This window comes from Paralichthys olivaceus, chromosome 13 (genome assembly GCF_024713975.1).
Source record: "Paralichthys olivaceus isolate ysfri-2021 chromosome 13, ASM2471397v2, whole genome shotgun sequence".
Lineage (NCBI taxonomy): Eukaryota > Metazoa > Chordata > Actinopteri > Pleuronectiformes > Paralichthyidae > Paralichthys > Paralichthys olivaceus.
In genome coordinates, this window is record NC_091105.1 from 7,349,031 (window position 1) to 7,361,160 (window position 12,130).

At 39.5% G+C, this 12,130-nt stretch overlaps 1 protein-coding gene across 20 annotated transcripts in view; it reads right to left on the reverse strand.

Moving 5' to 3' along the window:
• Positions 1 to 3,637: 3,637 nt before the first annotated feature.
• Positions 3,638 to 12,130, reverse strand: part of arhgef1 (Rho guanine nucleotide exchange factor (GEF) 1) — a 38,512-nt gene continuing 30,019 nt past the window's right edge. For 19 of the 20 annotated variants that reach the window (XM_069537739.1, XM_069537735.1, XM_069537732.1 and 16 more), the window contains 12 exons: positions 11,385 to 11,485; positions 11,136 to 11,210; positions 10,978 to 11,053; positions 10,185 to 10,352; positions 10,014 to 10,101; positions 9,839 to 9,922; positions 9,624 to 9,676; positions 9,373 to 9,513; positions 9,134 to 9,253; positions 8,339 to 8,520; positions 7,810 to 7,914; positions 3,638 to 6,862 (listed from right to left, as the gene is read on the reverse strand). In XM_069537739.1, coding sequence (XP_069393840.1) covers positions 7,843 to 7,914; positions 8,339 to 8,520; positions 9,134 to 9,253; positions 9,373 to 9,513; positions 9,624 to 9,676; positions 9,839 to 9,922; positions 10,014 to 10,101; positions 10,185 to 10,352; positions 10,978 to 11,053; positions 11,136 to 11,210; positions 11,385 to 11,485 — 1,160 coding nt within the window. In that variant the 3' untranslated portion in view covers positions 3,638 to 6,862; positions 7,810 to 7,842. The remainder of the gene's footprint in view (positions 6,863 to 7,809; positions 7,915 to 8,338; positions 8,521 to 9,133; positions 9,254 to 9,372; positions 9,514 to 9,623; positions 9,677 to 9,838; positions 9,923 to 10,013; positions 10,102 to 10,184; positions 10,353 to 10,977; positions 11,054 to 11,135; positions 11,211 to 11,384; positions 11,486 to 12,130) is intronic. The other variant, XM_069537728.1, reaches the window with a different exon arrangement.

Consider the following 12,130-nt stretch of genomic DNA (forward strand, 5'->3'; position numbering starts at 1 on the left):
TGGCAAAAGGCAAATGAACTGTGAGACACAATGAAGGCATGCGTAAAATGTATGGAATAAGCTACACACAAAACAATATTTATATTTATTACAATATTTCATCGATTGCGACACAAGAAAAGTCCACTGGAGATGGATATATTGTTTATACGTTATGCGAAAACTTGAGGTTTGACACAAAATTGATCTGCTTCAGATTTGTAAAAATGTTTTGCTGTTGTCAGGTGTTTGTCTTTCTAAGATCTTAAAACTCACAAGAAATAATAACATATAATAATTGTTATAATTATCGATATCGACTGACATAAAAACTTTTATCTGGATCAATATTGGCCATATCGCTCAACACTAATTATCTGTATGTTATTTTCATGTATACTGTAACTAAAGACTTTAGTGTGTCTACATGTCTGTAGGTTTCTAACTGTATCCTTGTACACTGTGCGATGCCAAATAAGGCGTTGAATTAAATGAAGATAGACTTTATATAAAGTCTAGTATTTCTTTAATGAACTTGATAAAGCTGTTGTGATGAAACTGTCGCTCTTAAAACTTTAAGTACTTTTGGTACATCTTGGTTTTACAGTTGAGTAATAACCTAATTCCCTGAGGCAGACCATGTGCCACATGAAAAGCTCAGATTAGCAACATTTATTTCTGAGGTCAAAAGCTGATTAAATAATATGTTGTTTAAAGTTTAGCTGCAGGCTATATGTTTAAAAAAGCTCTGAAAATAGATTCCACACTTTTTTTCTTCCTTCCCCTCCTCTGTCTCTCCCTTTTCTTCCCTCAGGGTTTCTCCAGCTGGATCTCCTCCTCTTCCTCCATAAAGTTGCACACGTCCTGGTATGGGCCGTGTGCCTGGGACCGCTCGATCTGATCGTATGTGGAGCAACAGTCTTCCAGATTGAGCCCCTGGTGTGTGAGATAATGAAAATCAAGTAAACACAGAAAAACAAAACAATGAAACCTACTCATATTAATAAGATGAGATAAATTGTGGCTTCAAATCTTTGGTTCTATTTGTAGTTGAATTACTTATTTACTGGTATTTCTCGCAGCTGCCAGAACATGACTCAGAGAGGATGTGAAACATTTAAAAGTTCACCTGATATATGTTTTCCTCTTCCCTCATCGCTTTCTTCTTCTCTAGTTTATGTAAGTTATTTGACTGTGGAGAGGGGGTAGAAACAGAAGTTGGTAAATCTGTGTAATGGTGCAACGTCCGAGAGAGGAAAGGCAGGAAACAAATATAAGAAATATCAGTTTGAGAAAAGTCTTCTGTGGGAGCGGTCAAAGTAGAGCTGTGTCACTGATTGTCATCACTTCTGGTGTCATGAGTGATAAGAGAACACCACGATAGGGAAATGTTGGAACTTTTATGACGTCACGTGTGCCACAGGTCGGGATGTAGCTGACACATGGCATCATTTTGAAATGTGATCTTCTGACCTTGAAGAGAAGGCTGGCCGACGGCAACAGCACACACAGGAACAGCAAGATTCCCTCAGCCATCAGGATCTTGTTTTTGCTGCTTTCGCTGATATTCAGTGTCTTCTGCAGTGGTTCTGGGGATAAAGGCAGGGTATAGAAGTCAAACATGTGAGCAACAGTTGTGTCTGTAGGTTTTCTATTAATTATAATATAACATAATATGATAAAATAAATACTAGAATGTAGAATGTAGAGCATTGGACACCCAAACTCCCTCTATTTAACCATGATATGTCATAAGATACAGATTTTTATTTGGATCCACACCTAATTGCACACACTCATAAATGTCAGTCCCCTAAACATATTTTATTCATCAAGAGCCATAAAATATTCCCTGAGAAATCAATGAAGATGTTGGAAAACTTTCTGTCTCATAATGTTAAAGAAATTGAAAAATAAAACTCCTGAATCCGCCCACTGATCCAGATCCACACCAATATGTAATTGGTTCTTAACTTGTGTCATGACCCAACCCTCCATAAAACTTCATGGAAGTCAGTTATGTAATTATTGCGAAATCCTGCTAAATGACAAACAAAGATGAAACGTAACCCTTCTTGGTGGAGGAAATATAAGAAGAACATAAAAAACTAAATAAATTCTAAACAGACTTGGAGGTTTATTACAAGACTGATTGTTGTTCTTATATAATTGTACTATTTAGTATAAAGTATATAAACCAGATAAATTAACAGTTAATAGTTTTGTTGGGCTAATGGTGGAGCTGTGAACTAATGCAGATTATTTCACACATAATCCTTTCGACACATTTCCACCTCTGCCGTCTGTGTTTAATGAGATTACAATGTGAAGTGTCTGTGATGAATGTCTCTGCACATTAGCCTGATCGCAACTTGATCTAATCTTGGTGCAATTTGAAATAAATGACCAGGCAGCAGGATATGGAAGCCTGCAGCCATATCATACACTTCATTAATTTAGAGATATGGTTTATTTGGTGTTAGCAGTGATAAGGGCTCACTTGACTCCATGTTTCCTATTTGTGTAAAATAAGACCCCTCCCATCACTCACTGTAGACAATCAGGTAGGTGCCACGAGAGAAGACCTTGACCTGACTGTTGCTCAGCAAACACTGGTACAGGCCGGTGTCACTCAGCCGGACTGATTTAAGGGTTAGGGTGCTACAGCGCATCCCATCTTTAGTCGTGTCCCATGCAGTCACATTGTCTGAAAGACCCACATCTTGTGGGCCTCTGTTTTTATTGGCACCTTGAAAACTTTTGACCCAGTAGGATTTCAGTGACTTCTCAGGGGCGGCATAGCAGCACTCCAGGTCAGCTTTGCTAGAGAGGGGCACACTCTGGAAGGGGTTGTCCGCATTTAGAGTGACCTGACTCTGAGTTATACCCACTGTGGAGGAAAGTAGTCATCATGTGAATCTGACCCAAAATGTATTTGTACGTTACAGCGCAACCTGTTTTTCTTTGTTTACAATCGACACATAAAGTCTCTAATGTTGAATAACACACATAGGTGAAAAGTATAATAAAGCAAAATGAATTGAAAAACAAAAACAGAACATGATAGCAGCCATCTGCTCTGGCTGGAGATGAGGTTCATTGGAGCAGAACTCAAATAAGCAAAATGTAAAAAACATTAAGTTATTTAGAACATATATACTTAAAGAAATGACTGAGTGTAGAAATGTCCATTTTTCCCCAAAACATAATTGCATCTATTAAAATATTAACACTTTCACCCAAATACAGTACATTTAGATATTTTAGTGTCATAATAAAATTAATCAAACTTACCTGCAAAGCTGCAGAGAACAACGATTGCTGCAATCCCCATTTTATTTAACAAATATTTAATCTGAGAATACAAATTTAACCAAGGTAAAAAATGTTCAGACAATGTTCATGTCACTGTGGCTGTTATGAGACTCTGGTGTCCTGCTGTTTTTGACTCAGTCAGGATTTACACATGAATGAATTTGGACCGTCTCACATTTACATAAAAGTTATATTTGTGTCTAAAAAAATAGAGGAAGTACACACATTTTTGTTCATTCATGTACACACATTAATTAAAATCAAACGATTCTTGATCATCCAGTCATCTCAGGACTTTATAAGATGAAAACTGACTCATAACTACATAAAAATACAGAACAGGTTTTTATTTCCCCAATTTATTTAAAAACATTAAGAATTAAAAAAAAGCAAACGTACCACAATTTTCCTTAAGTATACATCATTAAAGAGCCTCTTGCACAATAAAAATCAAAACCCAAATACACAGTATAGTTCTTGCATATTCTTTGTATATAGATAGGCGAGCGGGCAGATGCCTGCATGATAGGAAGCAGTGTCTTTTCTGTACAAGGCAACACTGGAGGGCTCAAATCTCATCGCTCTTATTGAGATGGACACAAACACAGCGTGTTGTGTAGGCCGAGCTCCAAACCCTGCAACCGACCAATCAGAATCCTGGGATGATCCCTCAATGCTAATTGGTCATTCATCGTCAAGACAGTTCACCAGAGCGACAGTGAGTTTATGGACTCGAGAGCCCTCGAGAACAGTTTGATGGTCAGAACAAGGCACCACTCTATAAATACATTTTCTATACATTTAGGTATTTGTATATAGAATACGTGAGGAAATCATCTGGAGGAGAGAGAGCGAGAAGTGCCTGTAGTAGTCGTTCGACCGGTGAAGAGCGAAGGCTTTCCACCTGCCGACTGCTGCAGTTTAACGGTTCAGAAAACATCCCTGGTTGAGATCATCTCTTTACATGTGTCCCACTCATAACTGAAGGCCATGGTTACAACATTTGCATCATAGTTGAATTTGCTCATGTACAGTCGCGTTACAGACAGATCCTGTCTCTCTCACCATTACAGCCAAATGCATAGTACATATAATTACAACAGCTGCTTTGAAAAACAATGGAAACAAAAAAAACCAGTAACAAAAACCTCCCCGACCCGTTTAAGTACATCAAATGAAATACACATCGTATGGAAAAACTGTGCGGCAGCAACAGGTGACCATGCTATCAAAACAGGTGAGCGTGTTATCAAGAGGTGTATGTCGCTAATAAGCTTAATAAACACAATGAGGAGGAGGAGGGAGGGAGGGAGGGGGAGTATCTAATTTATACTTTCTCTACATTTTTCTCCTTCAAAACATAATTTATATACAATCTCTAAGAGGAAGGCACAGGGACAGATGGCAGTAATGTTCAAACCCAAACTTGTGATGCTCAGGTGACTAATGGCACCAGCATCTGCACAATTTCATACTGAGGTCACAGAGGAGGATTTGTTGCTGTGGCAACAACGAGGCTGCGATTCAGGATGTTATCACAGTACTGGAAAGAAAAGACGATGTTGGAATAAAACATATCGTCCTCCTTCCTCCAAACTCTCAACGTTTCCTTTGTCTTCATCTGGCTTCACCGTCTCGTCTTTCTGCTCAAGTCCCATGTGTTCAATTTAGCACCAGAGGTGTCGACGGGGTTTTCGTATACAGGACAGAAACAGAACAAGCTGGTGACAGTTACACACTGACAGACACACACACACAGACACTGAAGTGAAGAAATTCACTGAAGCAAGAATTCAGGGATCTACAGATTCAGTCTGGGTTTGGTCATGAAGCGAGAGCAACATTTATCATTATTCTCATACAAACATTAAAGAACGGAAAACCAGTTGTTGTTTGTTTAAACAGACGACAAATCCTTTGTTCATCTTTGTGCTTTTGAAATCCCGTCACCTCAGTTGCCACCTGCTGAAGTTCGGGGAGAAGAAAAGCAGCTACAGCTCCACCGCTCCTGCGTCAGCATGGAGTGACATGCTAATATACAGATCAAACATGTCATTAAGAAGATTACAGCTTGTGTGAGGCTCAACGGTGCTTTGTCACGTCTTTGGTCCTGTGTGCATGGCCAATGTTCTGCCACTGCTTAGAAATTATATCATCATGATCATATTTACAATCATCTGGTGGATAAAATTCAAAGACTGAGCTCAATTTGGATACAAATATTGCTACCAGGGAAGAATGTTGTTGTTTTTTTATGAATAACATGTAATTTTTATGTTATGTTATAAAATGTTTAACCACATCTGGAGTTTTGATGCAACAGAAATGGTGCAGAACGACCTTTGTCAACACTTGACTCTCCGTGTCCGTAGGTTTATGTGCGCGTGTGTGTGTGTGTGGACTTGTGTGTCAGCATTTTCCTTCAGTACAGTAAGTGCAAATCCTAATCTCATGTTTTCTACACGTCTTCTCCTGACCGTCTAAACTGGTTTCAAATAAACCAAAGCAACAACCACCTCTGAAATCTTCTTCTCTCTCCACCTCGATCTTTGTTACACATTCTCAGTTTGCTTTCCTATGTTTCGTTTCGTCTCTGACACATTGCTACGTCTTTTTAGCCCAGTGCTGTAACAGCTTTACCTGGGCAAGGCGACTCACTGACCTACCAGGACTCAGAAGAATAAATAAAAAAGAAAAAGCGATACATACATAGAAACAACTCCTCATTATTAACAGCATGATTACCGATAATGACACTATTTATAAATGTTTGTTTGTGACCTAATTACAGTAAGAACCCTCCAGAAATAGCACTTCCTTAATTAAAAGACTCTAACACACATACACACACGTCCTAGCATGCCTGAGGGCCCCAAATATGAAGCCGAACTGCAAAAAACAATGTGTCAAATTGATTTGATCAGAGGAAAAAGTGCATCTTTGTGGTACTTTGGCATAGACTAGAAATAACACTATATATCAGCAGTAGTATTTCAATACATCTTCAAACGCTACATTGGCCCATGAGGCTTCCAACTTGGTGCAGCTAAATTGGCAAGGAAACATCTCAATTACCTTACATCTGCTTTTGGCATCAGTGTGAATTGTTTTGGAGCGTGCATGTCTTTGGTGTGCGTATGTGTGTTACAGCAAAATGTGATCTCAACATTTTGTTCGGGAGCGTCTCTCTCTCTCTCTCTCTGCACAGTATTGCTTCTGTTTTGGCACCCCTCTGCAAATGCAGCTACCCACTCAAAAGTAGGATGTCCTGTTTTTTTTTTCTCTTTGTTTACCTCTCTACCAAGCATGCACGCAAACACAAAGACACACATACACATGCACACACCTCCCATGGTCTGCCATTGAACCACTGCACAGAACACAGAGCACGAAGCCCCAACCCCCCCACCCCCTCTCTTCAGGCAGCAAACATCCTGCTCAGCTGTAAACAGCTGCGACACAAACAAATAAGGCAGCGTGGGTCCAGGCATGACTTATGAAAGTTTTGGAATTTCCAGGGAAGCCTTTGAAAGTCACTCTTGCACTCCAAACCAGCACCAGTAAAAATCTAGAGAGAAGAAAAGACGAGGGAAAAGATGAACTGTGATGCAATTACATGTAAAGCTAAAAAAGAGTGACAATGACAAGGCTTTAATTTCCACAGGGATTGTGGAGGCATGTCCTCCTCACATCTCAAAATCTGATTTTCCTATTCTTTTCTTTCCCTTTTTGATTTTGATTTGATTTATTCACTAAAATCTCTCCAAGCAGTCTCATCAGAGGGAGTTAGGAGGAGAGAAGAGTTGATAAAAAGGTTGATTTGTTCATGTAGGCGACCTACAATCGTTACCATGAGCTCAAAGCAATTAAGCTTTATCAGTAGCAAGTGAGTTCCAAGACTTTTCTGGCTGTGCTTTGCCTCCCAAGATACATTCAAGCTGCCTTATCTTATTTATGGAGGTTGTTTGGGCCAAATGCAGCCTGATAGGAAGTCTGCCGATAATACTTAGTGCTAAAAAAACCTCCTTCCAACTCCTGTGCAATCTTTTAGGTAAACAATGTATTTAAAATAACTGTTAAATCCAGATTATATCTCAAAAAGATGCAAAAAGTCTCTTAAGTAAATGAAACCTGATTTTGGAAAATGGTTGATTGTGTTTCTATGTTTTAGTTAAAATAAATTATATTTGTTATATTTGTTTATTTCATCATTTATCTTATTTTATTGTTATTTATTTCTCTGCTTAGTTTGTGTAAATGTGTTCAGATTTTATTTAACTTTATTTGCTGATTTGTGTCAAGCATAATAATCAAATTTAGAGATTATTGACCAGTGTCATCGTAATTTTGTTTTGCTACACTGATTCAAGAAAATAGCTTCAAATTAAATAATCATTTATTATTTTGTTGAAAAAACATCTTGTGTCTTCGCACTTCTAAAATGAATCCTACGCACTTGAGAGTGAAATACTGAAATCACAAGCCTCAAATTCAACAGCTGTTGAGGGGTCTCACCTAGTGACCAGCAGGTGGCGTGATGGTGTCTCACTAGAAGTTACCTCCCTCCAGTGAGAACTTGGAAAGAGCCTCCTGCAAGCGGTGGTGCTCCTCCTCTACAGTCTGTAACACACAAAATCAATATCATCAAGGACTCAGACGCGCGCAGACACACACACATACATACACACGCGCACAATCCTCTTAACATCCTCTCTTTGTCGACCTTGCTGTCTCTGTGACACATCCCATTGCAAGCGCTGGACATAATAGCCATTTCAGAGAAGTCCAATTTCACAATGCAATTTTCGCCCAAGCAATAACAGCAGTGGTTAAATGGTTTTCTACTCCCTAGTTTCTCTTTGCTGCCATTTTGGCCCCATTTGTCTCGAGTATATCACAGCTTGCTCCTTACTCAAGTTATCTTCAGTGAAATCCTCCATCACCAACTCTGTCTTTTTGCAGCTTCCATCTTTTGTTATGCATCTTATCTTTATCTGCCCCTGTCGTACCTCTATATTCTCTCCCTCTGTTCAACTCCGCTCACCTGTAATCTCTTTATATGTTCCTCCAGACTGTGGAGCCTCCTGCACACTTCCTCCATCCTCTCCTGGGACAACACCAGCGGCGCGCTTATGCTCCTCTCGTCCTCTCCTTTCGTCTCCGCATTTTCTTTTTCATGATTCTCACCGTTCTCTTCTGCTCCTCTCTCTGTTGTCTGGTTTTCTTCTGTGGACAGAAACACTTGATTAAAATGTATCTGGCATCTGTCTCAGTTACAGTAAATTCTGAGCAAGACGAGTAATATTCAGACCTTGCAGATTCTTGATTTGTAAAGCTTTCTTGTCACAAGTTAACTCGATCGATTTAAATCAAGATTGATGAATTTGTCTGAACAGCCATTTTAGAAATAGGTCTTAAAATCCTACATAAAGATTAAACAAGAAGAAAATGGATTCTGTTGTTACACTAATTAATTGACCTGGGGTTTTCCAATCATGAAGCAGTGGAGCAATCATAAAGACAATCAAAACTATTTGGACTTCAAGGCCGAGAAGTTACACAGCTGAAGGTGCTGCCAAAGAAAAACATGACTTTTAAAGGAAGAGTTCAACATTTTGGGAAATTTCTCTGTGTTTGAACGTTGTTGAAAATATTTTGGATAATGTAAGTTCCAATTTAACAAAATGTGACAGATCTACTTGTGTTAATTTTGAAGTATTGTCACATAATATATCTTTAAGAGGTCGAGCATGAGAGCATGTCGATCTTCTCATCGATCTCTCAGCAACAAAGCAAACAACACAATGTCAAACGTTCCTTTAAAAGCACAGTGGCCCACCTGTTGATTGACAGCTATCCACTTCTGGACTGGGTGAAGGCTCCTCTCCATTTTCTTCATCAGACTGCGAGTCCTCTGACAGACTGATGCTGCCGACCAGTAGCCTTTTCAGCGACATGACTAACAGATGAGACAGATGCAGTGGTGTCATTAGGACAGATAAGCTAAATGGAACGAATGAAAAGATAAGAGTTATAAAAAGATAATATTGTATAAGTGTGAGGAAGACTCTCATTCACCTTCATCCAAAGCACTGTTGGCAACCCTCTCCTGGTCGCTGTTGGAGTGGCCTATCACGTCAAAGCCTTGTGACAGGAAATCAATCAGCCTGTGCCTGGGGTCTGAGGACTTGTCATCCGTCAGGCTGTCCTTATCTCGATCTGCAGACAGACACGAGGCTTAACTTTGCCGACAGCTATCAGAAATGTGTTAGAATAACAAATTTGTGCTGTTTATTAAGTGTTCAGCTGATAAAGCTCTACGGTCTCACCACTGCTGCTTTTCAAACCTCCATTCTCCGTCGGGCTCAGAGGGGCAGTCAGCCTGACCGAGAGAAAATGAGAAAAGAAATGAGATATTCTGAGATGGGGGAACTTTGGCGGCCGATGAAAAATTCTTGCGAGACGAGTAAATACGCGGGCACGCACGCACGCACACGCACGCACACACACAGACACACACACACACACACACAAAGATACATACGCGGAAGGAGATCCTCCAGGAGGCTGATTCAACCTCATGGGCTTTTTCAGATCATCCACTGTTGACTTTATCACTTCAGTCCAGCTAAAAAAAAACACACAAATAAAATGGATTCTGTGATTTCCCGGCAGAAACAAGTGATTAGTGTGTGTGTGTTTCTCTCTTTCACACTCACGTTCTCCTCTCTCCGACAGACTGAGCCACCAGTTCGTAGATCTGAGCACCGCTGTCCCAGGTAAATATCACATAGAAGGCCTTTCGATCTGTCAGAACAAAACGAGGCTGACTTACACTGATCCCACAAAGGAAGTGACCTGTGTATTATTTACTGCTGTGTGCCGCTAACCTGTGGCCACCTCACGGAGAAAGACTGAGTCGAGCTTGATGATGGGGCTCAGCATCTGCTTGCCCTCCTGCACAGCGATGTTGCTCTTGCTCTGGCATTTGAGGACCATCTTGTCGTCCTGCCTCTGGAGGAGCACCAGCAGGTCGCCGAGCAGCACACACTGCACATCTGAGAGACGCAGATGAAAAAAGAGCCAGGCAGTGGAAAGAGAAAGACGACAGACGACAGGAAGGAAAAGATGTGAAAAGAGTGAGATAGACAGGTTCGCTGGTATTGATTTTTTCAAGTCCTTATAGATATTTTATCTTCTGGCTTCATTACTCTCTCTCTCTTTATATATATATATTTTTTTATTAGAATTTATATTTATGACTTATTTATTACAAATTTCAAATGTAATTTATAGTTTACGCGTAGTCTTACATTCTTTCTTACATTCTCCCTGATCTGTTTATCTGAGCTTCGAGCTGCTGCATTTAATTGTCCGTCCAAGGAAAAATAAAATTGTATTGAATTGCAAATTATTCTCTTTTCCAGAAGTTTTTATAATAATTTTCTTAAAATCCCAAAGGTAAACCCTTTTTGAAACAGATAGCGTTTCTTATTTTATATATATATATATATATTACTTCATTTAATATTAAAGTAGGCTTGACATAATACATTTTTAAGGCTGTGAAATGTTTGTTGTCTTTGTTTCTGCAGTATTGCCGACAAAGCATAGCAGGAATAATACCATGCTGTTGGCATACAAGTATTACAGACACACGCATGCACTTAAATATGTATTTACCAATTCCTTTCTCTTTTGTGACTTTCCAGGTCAGAGGACCCTCATAAAGCATCTTCTTCTGAGTCAGGTCAATGTTCTAGAGACGACAGAGGAGCTCAATGAAACAAACCCAACCAAACTGTAATATAAAAACTAAACTTTTGCTGAAAGACCCACACCTTATATTCTGTGTAAAGCTCGTTACTTGGTTTGAGCCCTGACGTATCCAATCTGCGCTGATAGTCCTTCAGAGTCTGAGAACAGAGACAAAGATGAGGGGTCAGAAAGAGGACGGACAGCACAGCTCTGAAGGAGAAGTTGTCTTAACAACCAGAGACCTTCAGGCCTCAAAATGAATTTACTGGACTCCAATTGGTGCTCAATCACTGCCTAACAGTGTGTTGAGTGATGGATTGTGTGTTTCTCACCAATAGGTTCTCCATCACTTTGACCTCCTCATTGACATGGTTGAGGATCTTTCTGCAGCACTCTGCGCTCTGCTGGATCCTCTCCTTCTCCATCAGGTCCTCTGTGGAGAGACAGAAAACAGAGTTGAGGAAAACACAGGCGTTCACGGCAGAGCCCAAACAAAAGCAATAAATCACGACTGTACACGAGAATCTGGGACAGGCAGGAATCGATTGTTCAAATGTTCTGCTTGTGAGTTCACGTAAGTGCTGCAAATACTGTTCACATTTATCCTGCGTTGTGATTTAGACTGGCATATAGGATTTAAAAGAATGATCATCAAAATATTTTGTATTTTGTCCTACGAATATGTCGTGTACTCTTCAGAAGGACCCTCAACAGAGAGGCTGTCTTTTTGACACAGACTTAGAAGAAATATGAGATTTTCACATTCAGTGTTTGGAAATTAGATTATACATACATGTGTGTGCCATAAAGTCATGAAAAGATTAGATATTTTTCAATGCTTTTTACAATTTAAAATCTGCGGACATATGATACAGCTTCAAATAATTAAACATTGTTGAGAAAGACTGGTTTAAGGTAGTGTCATTTAAATTGCTGAAATAACAGAAACATTATACCTTTCCCAATGATATAAAATATGTGATGAGGGGATTTTGTCAATTGTCCATCACTTCACACATTTTAATGATTAGCATAATTTAAATCACTTGTCGACACTGAAAACACAACATGTATACTG